Source organism: Triturus cristatus, chromosome 3_1 (genome assembly GCF_964204655.1).
Source record: "Triturus cristatus chromosome 3_1, aTriCri1.1, whole genome shotgun sequence".
Taxonomy (NCBI): domain Eukaryota; kingdom Metazoa; phylum Chordata; class Amphibia; order Caudata; family Salamandridae; genus Triturus; species Triturus cristatus.
In genome coordinates, this window is record NC_140583.1 from 235,526,091 (window position 1) to 235,540,331 (window position 14,241).

Here is a 14,241-nt window from a genome sequence, read left to right on the forward strand (position 1 = left end):
TATTCACACCCGACATTCGAGTTACAGAAGGTCTTTCTCCTAAAACAGTATATCACGTCAGGCTGTGATTTATAACTTATACTTGTTTAATTACAGAATGGGGTTCACCATAAAATGATTGAAGATATATTTTCAGTATGCACACATAAAATGATAAGTTGCCGGTTGTATCTGCATAGACTGTCAATTTATGTGCAGCTTTTTGAAGCACAGGGATTCCAGGAGAAAAGAAATGCTGGCCAATGATTTTTTTTTTTACAAATGGCATGTACTTTAGTATCAGCTGTGCAGCTATTTGGAGCATCCAGATATTAGATCATATGGGATCACGTTCCCCTCGGTCTCACAGCCCAACAGCTGTGAATACACATCTGTTGTGCGAATACCAGGTTAATAAGTGTGTAATGCAGGCTGCTAGCAATCGACACATCAGCCCATGGGCTGCTGTTTCGAGTGTTCTGTATATGCTTGCTTTCCTGGCAACACCAGTACTAGACATTCCTTGGTAGCATGATGTCTGCAGGGTACAGACGTACATGCCATACAATGCTTTCAAGAGTAAAGCACTGCACAGCAATACCTGAAATTCCCAGGGACTGAAGGTGTGGCTATTTTGTTTTATCTTTTCAAAGCTGCAGAACAGTGTTTTTCATTGTTACACTTGTTATATAAAAAGCCCCAAATTATGCTATGACGCCTAATTGGATAATTACACTGCTTTTGCAGCAAAACTGCAGCGCATCGGGGTGGGAACAGAGCAAATGATTGGAATGTAAGCGGATGTCGTCTGTAGTAGTTGTTTTTTGTGCTACTTTTTAGAGGGAAATGAGTCCTCCTGTCCAAAATGGATGGGATACACATTTGTTGCTAACATTTAGTGCCACATGCCATATACGCTAAATAAATTGTGGGAATTCCTCATATACCTAGTGTTGCTAAGAACGAGCTTAGAAATAGAGGGACTGGAATTCTGAACACTTATACTACTTTGTAGCTGTGCAGAGTGTTGACAAAAGGTTGGAAGGTGACCAGAACCATGAAGATGGCGCAACAGACCTGCCAACTCACATGGTACTACCATATGTTACATGATAACGGATCGCTTCACACGGTCTCCAGGTGAAGAACCACTATAACATGGTGACTGCACGGTGAGCACTAAAACCCTTGCAGAGAGCAGGTTTCCGGCCTGTGTGTGGAGGTTGTGCACAACTGCCATACCCTGGACATGATCAGCAGCATCAGAAGACTTTGTACATTTTTGCGGGAGGGTACCTCGGTGTGTGTGCAAAGTGCAGGGCTCAAATGTCCACCCTCTCACCATGGTCCTATCCCCTCTGACTAGGTGGTAATGGGCTCAAAGCCCAGGTTTTTCTCCTGTGTACACCATCTATAATTCCCTTCCCCTCCTCCCACACAATAAAAATATTCTCAAGGTTGTAAGGTGTGGTCTAGACACTGTTAGAAATGTGCAAAGGCATGCAGCAGAATAGATGAGAAGGGTCGACATGATATGAATAGCTAGGAATCTCACAGAAGTACAGTGGTATGGTTCTACAGCAGGACTTTATGTGCAATAAAGGAGTTAAGATTCTTTGAACCGTTACCGTATACACAAGTCCTACTCAAGGAAGTACCTGTGTTATCTACAGAGGATAGTATTGCAACCTGTGCCAACCAAGGATCACTGGTCACCGACCGAACACATTATCCATCAGTTTAACTTCAGAAATATAGAGGAGAAAGTTCTTCAGAATACAAGGGCCAGCACCCCAGGATTGCTCCCAAAACTGCCTCTGACATAAGGACCTAGCCTCCTGCTCTTTAGCAAACTCCTGAAAGTAGATAAAGAGTTGTTCTGGCAAACGTTTTGTTGACTAATGTTCGCTAAAAGACCAAAGAACTGAAGCCATTCAATCATGCTCTTTTGCACAGACTTAGATACACAACTAGAGAGGGAAATAACAAAACGGGGAAAGAATGAGAGAGAAAGAAAGAGGAAGAGAAAGACAGAAAAATAGTGGCAAAGGGGGAGAGCCAGGATAAAAAAAAGAGAACTTGCAAAAGTGAGACAAATAGGCAGGGAGCGAAATGTGATGGATTAAAGAGGCATGAGGTGGAATTATGACTATTCATCCTTGGTATTCAGCACTTTGACCTTCCATAGCACCGGCTGACGACTTGGAACCAAACTTTAAATCTGGCACTTATTCTTTAACAAATAAAAGCACTGGATCCCTGCATCACTCTAACACAGTGCAAGTCACAGAGATTAATATTACACAAAGTGGCGTAGCTGAGGGGGGGGGGGAGGCGGAGGAGAGGGGGCGATCCTCCCTGGGCGGCACTGTTTTTGGGGGGGCAGCTGAGGAGAGCAAGTGGCGTCTGTTGACGAACACTATTCCTCCGCCTCCCGAGAATAAGTCGTCCATCGGCCGCTAGACCCCACTCCCCCCCTGGAACAAGTCAGCTGTCACCCCTACCCCCCTCGAGCTCTTACCTGCATCAGGCGGCAAACTTAGGGTCCGCCCAGCATGGCATTAGTTCTAGCTACACCACTGATCACACAGCTAGTAGAGAACCCGAGTCTCCATGTTGGCCACATTGAACATAATGAGGTCGATTTTGCATGTGCAGCTGTAGAGCCCGATGGCTTTAGCAAGCGTATACGAAGGACTATACTTGGATACTCACTGTTTAAATGAGCGCTCCAGAATATATCCAGGATCATGAAGAGTAGAGACCAGACATTGTCTGAGTTATAGGGCCATATCCAAAACACTTTATTTACGTTTAACCTATGTTCACGATGACCCGAGCTGAAGTTTTCAGAAAGTCACAAAAGATAATAGGCACACATTTTCCATGCTGTGGTGCATTACTATTGCATTTGTGATGTGGTAATACCTTATCAATTTAAATTAGATTAATGACAAAAGTGCACAATCTGTTAACCGCAAATTTCACAATAAGTTGCACATCAGAATAACTTCAAATAAGTGCCTGAATTTAGGTATGGTGTTATAGAACATGAACCACTTGAAGATGTTCCATGTGAGGTTTTATTAGGGCATCTCAGACATCCAGGATGCTTATTCATTTTCGCCCAATTTATATAGCACACACCACATCTGTATGTGTTGCAGAGCACTTTACAGAAAGGCATTGGTGATCCATTACTAAAGGACCATAAATATAGATACAAAGAATAGAAAATATCACCAATGTGTTCCGAACAGACTGACAACTAGCAGATAGACCCTCACAGTGTTCAGCTCACGCTGTTTATTCTATAGATGCTGAATATTTGCGTGCAATAATAGATGGGTTGTTTCTCACTGTTTTACTAAGTAATCGTAAAAAGATCTTGAAAGAGAGAGGTTCTCTCATCTCATGTTGACCCTGGGCTGCTGACGTGTTGAATCTGCCTTCGAAGGTTGATGCCGATTGGTAAGAACACTAAGCAAACCCGCACAGGGAAATGGTCCTGCCCTGCGGTGGATTTGTATCTATAGTGAGGATGCCGTGGTTTGGCGAGGAACATAGGAGCCACACAAGGGGCCTCATGTAGGTAGCGTACCAGTTACCACTTCTTAAATACCGAGCCGTACCGACTCGGTATTTAAGAAGTGGTAACTCGTATGTAGGTAATGAGTCGGTAATTTTTACCGATTCGTTACTAGTCGGTGATTACCGAATCGGTATTTACCGATTCGGTAATGAGGCATACCTTCCCATTGATGGGAAGGTATGCCTCATTACCGAATCGGTAAATACCGATTCGGTAATGAGGGGAACACATACAAGGGTGGCAGGGTGTCACATTGACACCCTGTTGCACCCCTGTTTCGGCCATGTGTGCACATGTGGCACACATACATGCCCTAAGGGCATGTATGCATGCCACATTGCACACTGCTACGCGGGTAAAAATGCATGAATACATACATTAATTATTTACCACCAACTAAAAGTTGGTGGTAAATACCGACTCTAAAACACACCCACACACTCCCCCTACATTTCGATTTTGCTTTCGGAATTTACCGAATCGGTAAAATTACCGATTCGGAAAAGTTACCGATTCTGTAACATTACCGATTCGGTATTATTACCGATTCGGTAATTTTACCGATTCGGTAAATTCCGAAAGCAAAAATTGTCCCCCTACATACCATTAGCCAAAATACCGGTCGGTAACGGTAAAATTACCGAAAATCGGCCGTTACCGACCGGTATTTGGCTTCCTACATGAGGCCCAAGATGAGGAGAACCTTTGAAAGGGCGGAGACGGCAGAAGCTGATTTTAATGTTTGGCCATCTTTTTACATTTCACATTTTTGTCTATCAAATACATTTCTACTCTGAGGTGTGTGCACGGGTCACGTAAAAGTATATATGCAGGATCAAGCACTATGAAGATCATAGTGTGTCCCTACCTAGGGCAGCTATATCAATAAATATGAGATTGGTTAAGCCTGGGGTTTATGTCTTCTTCCATTGGTAGGCGTACAGATATTTTATACCTGGATGTGCAAAGTGACTAGATAATACATGGAAATGCATGCCTAATATTGAATAAATATGGAAAATGCCAAATAGATGTCACACATTTCCAAAATTAGGGCAGTGCTCTAGAAAGAGATGGTCCACATTAAACAAATTGCTCTATATTTAATACCACCATCATATATGGCACAGGTTAGTCCTCACTGTTGCGCAGCAGACACATTCAGCTAGTTAATGAGAATGAAACTTGGAACTGGAGTGAAGCAATCATGCCATGTCTACAGATTGGTCTTTTCTGCACCACCTAGCCTATGCTACCCATTTGTCGCAACATGATAACCGCACCTCAGTGGTCCTCAGTCACAACATGGAAACACTTTTCACATAATAACAAAACAAAAACACCCCGCCACCCGTGCACAATAGATGGCGTAGCTTCACACAGATAGAGGTAAGTGCTTCAGTACTCCATATAAGTGTAGTAAGCGCTATATAAATGCTGCAATACAATATATAGTACAGACAAATATGAATAATACTCTGAACATGGTTGTACTGGTCTGTTTAAGTCACAGCAGCTCTTAAAATCATGGACATCCTATGTATTTGTTCATCTAAACTACTTCTACTTAACCCTACTAGCAAAGCAGGCAACTGCTTAATTTGAAAAAATGTTTTTTATCAGGAATCTCATTTTACGTCAACAACCAAAATTCCTCCTAACTGCCAGTCAAATAGGCTTAGTAACGTCTGAGAAAACTACAATATGCTTATGTTATGCTATTATGGCAGTGGGGATGTCAAGATCCCATTTGTGGAGACTGATTTGATATTGTCTTAAATTACTTTCCCTAGATATTCATCAACAATGAGTGGCAGAACTCAGAGAGTGGGAAAGTCTTCCCAGTGTTCAATCCTGCGACATCAGAGCAGATCTGTGAAGTGCAAGAAGCTGACAAGGTAAAGCCGCTTTATAGAAAACATTATTTTATAAGTTGTCTATGGGGCATGCGGGTGATTCACTTCTGGCAATAGCCCGTGGAACAGTTCTAGCCATCTTTCAAATTTTCCGATATCTTGCTTTCCTCTGAGCCCAATTCTCGAATATACCCACTTTGCAAAGGCAGAACAGTATATCTTAGTTGTTGGTGTTATAAGCCATGCGGAAGAGGTACTACACACGAAATGTCCTCTTCACCTGAGCTGATGATACACACATGCCTTAATCAATCCCAGGGAGTGGTAGTGTTCCTCCTACCAGGGGGTGGGTCATGACTATCTAGTCCCAATGCCTCAAATAACATAATGACTATGACAACATTTGGCTATTCAAAGTATTTCAGCATTGGTGGTCCCTTATGGGTGCCCCCCCCCCCTGCACTGCTGGTCTTCCAATGGTCGGGGGGTTATGTTACAGCCCTGGTGTGTTTCTAGGCACCACTCCCTAATGCTGGGGGGCAACTTGGACTCCAAAAACCTTATGGGTCCTCTGAGTCACACAGCAGCACCCTGTGCACACAGTCACAAACAAGATTAATAAATGCCTCTGCCTGCTGTATAAACAAGTCGATCCAGTGAATATGGGTATACAGGTAATGGCAAGGAAATTAATGATGCAACAGCCAACACATAGTGCATACACCAACATGGCAGGAGCTCTGCAAAAGGGGTTGGAACACTGCAAGTGTTGCCCCTGCTGGTACATCACCCATTATGGAATGGGCAGAACACCGCCACTGGATAACTCCCCCACTATCGACTTTTGTACAACGAGGCATAATGAGGCACTGATGGCTTTACAATGTGAGGGTATTGCTGTGCTCTTAACTTTCCTAAAGAACTAATGGGCTTTCCTATGGGATGTTACTACCAGTTGTTTGCTGAAATTTAATTGATTAGCCAAATTCTCCCTCCCAAAGTGTAATTATGCCGAGAAAGTATCATGTAGCATCCAATAGCAGTCTTGAATTAAGTGAGTTTCATAGAAACTTAATAAGGCTGGCTTTGATTATGCCTGGTTGAGGAATAGCTACAAAGGACCTGAATGGGTCTGAAAACAAACATTACTTCTCTCAATAATTTAGAAGTTAGTAAGACTCAGAAATGACATTCTTGTGTAAATTTTCAAAGTTTCAAAATGACAAATTAAAAGTTATAGCTGTTCATAATCATCATATGTGATTTGACTTTATTTATGTCTCCATTTTAGTCCGATATAGACAAAGCAGTGAGGGCGGCAAGGCTCGCCTTCTCTATCGGTTCGGTCTGGAGGAGAATGGATGCTTCGGAAAGGGGCCGACTCTTGAGTAAATTGGCTGACCTGGTGGAGAGGGACTTGGTCATTCTTGCTGTAAGTAGCTGAGTGCAGAATATGCTTATTAAGCATGCATGATGGGGTCTTTTTAAATCTCAAACATACTTGAGGCAACCATTGCTTCCTTATAGGAGGGGTTGTATTAGGTTGTATTTCTGTATTGTTTTGGTATGTGATGTAAGATTTGGAACCTTGTTTATAGGTCTTCCTCACATCGAAAGTTGAGAATTTTAATTGAATACAGGTGTTGGTACTTTTGAACACTAAGATAGTTTTCCAGACCACAAGCTGGTATGCATAGAATGTTTTAGGTTCTTAGACTGAATAATCTGTTTTAGGTCAATTATAAGTGTGTAGAATGTGGCATTTTTTGTATTTCAAATATTACAATTTTAGTTATATTATTTTTAATTACATGTGACACACCTCCATCTCTACATCAACTTGTGTTGTTTTTCATTCTAAAAATTAATTAGTTATTTTTTCTATCATAGTATATTATGCACATTAGACCAAAGCACATTGAAAATCAGAGTTAGTTCACAATCAACTAGATTTACAATGATATCAATCTGAATTTAGGGTTGGCAGAAAGAAGGCTGTCTTTGTCCAGCGACAGCCCTCCTCCGCCCCTTTCCTTGCTCCCCCCATTGTACCGAGGCTACTAGGAGGGCGGACAGGTGGGCGAATCAGGTGTTCTGTGTAGGCCAGGGAGGGACCAGGGGAGGTTTTTCTGGGGTAGTAGACATGCGCCCGTAAAGGAGGAGGGGTGCAGTGGGCTCTGACTTGGAACTAACACCTTTAAGCTCTACTGTCAGCCCTAGATGCAAGCAGAGGAGACGGAGGCCAGCTACGAGTCATAGGAGCACCCTAGCCAATGCGGTTGCCCAGACCGACCCCATTTTGCCCTGCCTTTTTGGGGGTGACTCACCTATCAAGGACTTATTATCTGAGTTTAATGTGGTTCTAAAAATCAAGCTTGACCCAGTTGTGTCCATGTTAACCCATATTAAGTCCTGAGTTTCAGAAATTCTGGCTAACATAAACCCCGAAGGGGTACTGCAGCTGGTGGAGCACATTTCACCTGAGTGGGTTAAACCTGCTATCTCTGCTCCCGCTTGTAGTACCACCGTGCTCCAGGTGGCTCCAGGTGCCTCAGCGAGTGTCCCCAAGCCCTTTAGGGGCCCATAAGCATGCCCCACTAATCCCCCAGACTCGAGCTCTTCCCAGAGAGGCAGTTAGTTACTGTGTTACAGCTCCTTCTCCATCAGTGAACATTGGGGCCGTGCTCAATCTGTCACCACAGGTGACTTCATATGTTGTGGTTCGGGGGAATGTCCCACCCCGGACTAATCCCATACCCAAGTATTTTCAGGAGTTAAAAAACAAACTGGCGCATTTGTTTAATTCGAACTCCCATGTTGGGTTGGGTATCTCCAACTCAATCATGATGGATTTGTAGAGTAAGCTGGGTGGGCGTGGACAGCAAGAGATGGGTGGGGGACTGTGTGGTGGTAAATTGTAATAATCCTTCAATCGTGGCAAACGTTCTGGCAGCCTCATCTCCACCCAGGTTTTCGGATTCACCTGGCCTTTTAGCCCTCCTTTTGGGGTTCCTTTACAAGCCTGAGAAGGTATGCTGGTCTTCTAGGTACCAGGCATGGCAGATGCAGGGTTGTCATAGGTACCAGGCATGGCAGATGCAGGGTTGTCATAGAAGTAATCGCTCAGTACCATGGCAGCCTCCTTCCCTTTTATTTATTTATTTTATTTTTAAAGTTTTATATAGCGCTAGCTTGACCCGTAGGTATCAGAGCGCTTTACATACATACTGTAAAGAAAAACAGACAGAAATTGCATTACATAGTAGGCAGGCAGTAAGGAAGCAAAACCAGGGATAAAAAAAATACAGCATGGAAGATAAGATAGTTAACACAGTCCGGTTGCCAACTATCCTTAAATGTTAAGAGAGAGGAGTAAACTCGGATATTAAAGTCTAGGTCAGTTGACGTTGGTCAGGAAAGTATTTGTTAAGGAGATGGATTTTCAGGTCCCTCTTGAAACAGGAGAAGGAGGGGTTGCATCTGAGGACTCTAGGGAGAGCATTCCACATCCTGGGAGCATTGCCAGAGAACGATCGGTATTGTGTGGTTTTCTTTTTCAGTTTCGGAGGAATAAGAAGGAGTGAGTTGGAGCTTCTCAGCAATCTGGATTGACCTGCTCTTACCAGTTTGTTGTTCAGGTAGTTAGGGGCCGGAGAGTGAAGGGTTTTGTGTGTGATGCAGGCCACTTTGTAAATACACCTCCCTTCCATGGGAAGCCAGTTGAGGGAGTTGAGAGCTGGAGTGATGTGATCAAATCTTTTTACTCCAGATACGAGTCGAGCGGCCATGTTCAACACTGCCCTTAGAGGGGCTAGGTTAGGATGGCGTTCCCGTAGTCGATTTTAGAGAGAACTAGGGATTGGACTACTGTCTTGAGGTCATCATGGGGAAGAAAAGGTTTCAATTTCTTGAGGTGTTTTAGAGAGAAAAGAGCGCTTTTTGCAGAGTTTTTGATGTGGGCCTCCAAAGATAAGTTCTTGTCAAGGGTGATGCCTAGAGACTTAACTGAGTCGGCTAGGACGATGGGGCAGTTTAGGGCGACCAGATTCTTGAGCCACTCTTGGATTGGACGATGGTTGCTTTTTGGAGAGAATATGATTAGTTCTGTTTTATCTGGATTGAGTTTTAAGTGGTTAGGGTTGAACTAAGTTTGGATCTCGGTTAGATTGGCATTGAGGTGTTGGATGTCGCTGGGAGACTTGATTTTGAAATAGATTTGGGTGTCATCAGCGTAAAGGTGGTAATTCACTCCAGCTTTTTCAAGATGATTGTGAGGGGCTCCATGAAAAGATTGAAGAGGGCCGGGGAGAGGATCGAGCCTTGCGGGACCCCAAGTGTGACTTTTGTTGGCTTCGAGAGACAGGAGTTGATTCTAATTTGTTGCGAGTGGTGTTGAAGGAAGGAGGTGAACCATTTTAGTACTGTGCCATTGATGCCGGAGCGCTTTGACATGGTCTCCAGAAGCGCTGGATGATTTACTGTGTCGAATGCCGCAGATAGGTCAATAAGGATGAGTAGGCAGGCATCACCTTCATCTAAAGCCTTGTGAATATCGTCAGTGACGTTGAGCATAGCTGTTTCCGTGCTACAGCCTTTCCTGAATCCTGATTGAAAGGTGTCGAGGAGGTTGAACTCATCAATGTGTTTGTTGAGTTGGTGGAGAACGCATTTCTCCAATGTTTTTGCAAGGAATGGGAGGTTGGAGATAGGTCTGAGGTTGTTGAGATCATTAGGGTCGGCCCCTGATTTTTTGAGAATGGGTGTGATTTGACCAAGTTGAAGGGAGTCTGGGACACAGCCTGAGGTGAGAGAGGCGTTGATGATTTTTGTCCAGAAAGGGGAAATAGTGTGGTTAAGTTCTTTTATGATTGTGGATGGAATGGGGTCCATAGTGTGGGAGGAAGGTTTTAGGTTAGAAATTATACTGAAATCCTCATTATCCGACATTAGCTCAAAGTCGGACCAATGCGCATTGTTTTTTAGCTGGAGGCAGACCTGATTGTCCTTGGTAAGAACTCTTTCTGAATGATCAGGGGTGCTTAGAGTGGGGCAGGTTAAGAGGGAAGGAGGGTTAGAGGTCTGGATGAAGGGTTGATCAATTTTCGAGACTTTGTTAGTGAAGAAGGTGGCAATTTCTTCACAACGCTCATTGGTGGCTTTGATTTCTTGAGAGGGAGTGTAGTTAGTTTGGCTTTTGACAATGTTGAAGAGTTCTCTCGGTCTGTTTTTTGCCAGATCTAGTTGGCTGCGGAAGGACACCTTTTCACTGAAAATGTGTTTTTTGTATGCTTGCCGAGCAGATCTAAGTTGCGCTAGGTGTAAGGTCGAGTGGTTTAGTCTCCAAGACCTTTCCGTTTGTCTGAGTTGATGCCTTTCCTCATTCAGAACCACGTTAAACCAGGGTTTAGATTTGGTTCGCCTCAATTGTTTGAGTTTGAGAGGAGCTACCTGAACCTTTTGAATAGATTTGCCCCTCTGAGCAGCCTCGAGTGGTGTGACTAACTGGGTACCACTGATTCCCCTCCATCACTGGCTGTGCCCACCACTTCTCCAGCGGCTACCTCGGTGGAGAACCCCAAGGGCTTGAAGCTGCTGTCATGGAATGTTGTGTGGTTATTAGCCAAGTTCACTGATTCCACCTGGGTGCAGTTTGTTAAATATTATCAGTTTTTTTTGCCTTCAGGAATCTTGGGAGGTGAAGAACACCTTCTTTTTGGAAGACTACAAGACATATTTTCCCCCCGCAGTGCCCTCGGGGGCAGGGAGGACCAGCAGGGGATTCATCACCTTCATAGCAGTGGAATTGAGTGGGCATGTTTTGGATTTGTATTGGGAAGCACAGATGTTGCAGGGATTAAAGATATTGGTGCAGGGTCCTACCACGATAATACTGGTCAACTTTTATAATGCAAGGGCTGGGCCTGATGGGTTCCCAGCCTTCATCGTTCAAATATGGCTCTGAATCCCCTGATGGAGACTGGTACTGGGAGGGAGATGATAATGTTAGTGGGGGACTTTAACTACCACATATGTAATAGCTCTTTAGCATCAGACGTCTCTAAACCCAACTGCATGTTGTTGGTGGGGCTCCATTTTGCACGCTCAAAGGAGAGCCTAGAGCTTGGCGCTGTTTTAGACTCCCATAATCTTGTGTTTGCCTTGGAAAAACTAGTTTACTCCCCCAATCCTCTCATTTTGCCAACATTCAAGGGATCGGGACGTATGTCAATTATTGACTTAATATTTGTTTCTATGCCCCTCTTTCTGCATATTTTCAATTTTATCATCATTCATAGTCCGTTCAGTGATCACCGTTCCTTGTCCCTTGTCCCAATCCACTGACAGGATCATTGCTGTTGTTAGTGCCCGGGCAGGGGATCAAAGGGGGCTATCCCTTGTTGATCAAGTTAGAAGACTTAAATGAACTCATGCGGATCCAACACACCTCAAAGCCACCCTCTTCATTGGTTGAGTACAAGAGCTCGCCACCTGTCTGGATGGCGATGCCCCAGAGAGGTACATTTTACAGACATTTGAGGGTACTGCCCATTAAGTATTTGATTTATTGTCAGCACCAATTATTAATTCCGGCACACAACACCCAAAGGCGTTTGATATGAACTGCTCAAAGAGACTTCGGCAATTAAATGAGGCTCTGAAGCAGGCCCCAGGAGACAGGAGCCTGTTTGAAGTGTGTAGGCAGGCATACAAGCAGACTTTAGCCAACCACAAATTCATATTGAGGAAAATAGCCTGAGAGGAGCTAAGCCAGGCGTGTAAGTGTGGAGATAGCTCTACTTTTTGGAGGGTGGTAAACAGGCCCTGTTTTGCGGAAGGGTCTAGACCAGCAATCTGTCACCATATTTCACAGCAATAATGGGTTGACCACTTTGGAGAGGGAGTTAAGGGTGAGGTAAAGGTAGAATCAGGGACCGGGAGTGTCTCTGTGGCTTTTGCACTAGATGAAGTTACCCACGGTATACGTGCGTTAACACGCAATAAGGCCCCAGGCCCCGATGGGATACCCCGGACCAGTTTCGGGCTGATATCAAGTTTTGGTGTCCCTTTATGATAGGTGTTAAACATAGCTGCGCGGGCAGGGGCACTGCCCTTAAGGTTAATGGTGGTGATTCTGCCTGTGTTCTATAGTCCTTGGGAGGGTAATCCTTAACAGGCTGATGGCGTGGTCCAATGCTAATAACATCCTGCCTGATGTCCAATATGGCTTCATGCCAGTCAATGTTTGAATCTCTATTTAATTGTTAATAAGTACATGGTAGCCCAGCCTGAATCCCTCCACCTGGTATCAAAGGACCTCACATCCACATTTGATAGGGTTAACGCTAGGGGTGGACCTGAACAGGATGGCCCTTTTAGCTGACCTACACTCTGACACCTTCGCAATGATGTGCTTCTCGCAAGACGCTGCCCGGACCCGGTCTTTTCTTTTCTAGCAGAGGTGCCTGGCAGGGGTTCATCCTCATGCCTTTTCTGTTCACCCTTTAAGTCAATAGGCTTGAGCGAGCTCTCTTTTCGGCTGAGACAGACTGTCTGAGGGAAGGAGTGAGACAACTCCCAGTATTGTTATATGCAGATGACGCAGTTCTCATGGCATCTATGGCTAGTGGGCTGCAGCTACTTCTGGATATGTTTATTGTCTTCATTGGAAGTCTGGATTTGGCAGTACATTTCACAAAATTTTATGTCATGGTTGTTGGCCCACGGACTAACAGTTCCAAGACTTTTAAAGTGGCCAACCAGACCCTGGGAAACGTCTCAGTCTTTCCCTATTTAGGGGTATTATTTGATGTAAAGGATAACTGGAAGCCCATGATTAAGGGGAGGAGATCTGAGATTGTTAAAACCACCAGTGCAGTGGCTCTTGATCACCGTGTGCCCTTCTTAAGAATCACCAGGCTAAATGTGTTTCCCAGATTCGGTATGGCAGTGAGGTCTGGGGGTATGCGAAGGTCAATAAAACCGACAGCAGAAAATCAATTCTTAAGACGTCTTGTGCTGGTCTCACCATGTACCCTGACCTTTTCAATTCATGTGGAGCTTGGAATATATTATCTAGCTGACACAGTTGCCCTTAGCACACTGCTGTGTTGGATTATGAGCTGGACCAGGGAGGATCTAATGCTCAACAGACTGATTCTCTTGGACTGTTTATCCCTTGACTTTGCGCATAGAACCCCCTGGATAGCTTATGTGAAGGCATCATTTTCAGATAGTGAGGTCTAAAGGAACACTAAATTGAAAAAATATATGCACTCTGCTTACCCAGAGGAGCTGAACGTCTAATTGTGCATAAAAACCCAGATCTGGTTTAGGGGACAGACCCCACAAAAGATGGTGCAACCCTGCACACATTGGGGCCTATTCTACTATTTGTAAATTACTCTTACACTTTTGAGCAACTATACTACTTTGGGATAGTCATAAAATTTGAGTATTGTTTTTTTTTTGGTAACACATAATTTTTATTGATTTTTGACATAAAAAGAGTGAAAACATCTTACATCAGTAATCATCCGGTGTTGTAACCTTTTGATACAGGGTACACTTATGGTCCATTCTACAGTTTGAAACCTTAGCATGTGACGTATTTTGATATATCAATTATTGCTGATGATAGACACGTATATAAAAATTTGAGTATACTTAATCAATAACTTACATGTCTCCACTGAAGTAGAATGTGAAGCCAAATTTACAAGTATATAATTACTACTGGCAAAAAGAGCAGTTGTAAATCCAGCACCACACATTGCCAACCACTGATACCGCAACACCCTCCCTTCGAAAATAATG

At 43.9% G+C, this 14,241-nt stretch overlaps 1 protein-coding gene across 1 annotated transcript in view; it reads left to right on the plus strand.

Moving 5' to 3' along the window:
• The window catches only part of ALDH1A2 (aldehyde dehydrogenase 1 family member A2), a 258,338-nt gene that overhangs the window by 103,662 nt on the left and 140,435 nt on the right, over positions 1-14,241 (plus strand). Inside the window, exons 2-3 of the mRNA XM_085643757.1 lie at positions 5,365-5,469; positions 6,719-6,859. Of these exons, the coding sequence (XP_085499883.1) occupies positions 5,365-5,469; positions 6,719-6,859 (246 nt within the window). The remainder of the gene's footprint in view (positions 1-5,364; positions 5,470-6,718; positions 6,860-14,241) is intronic.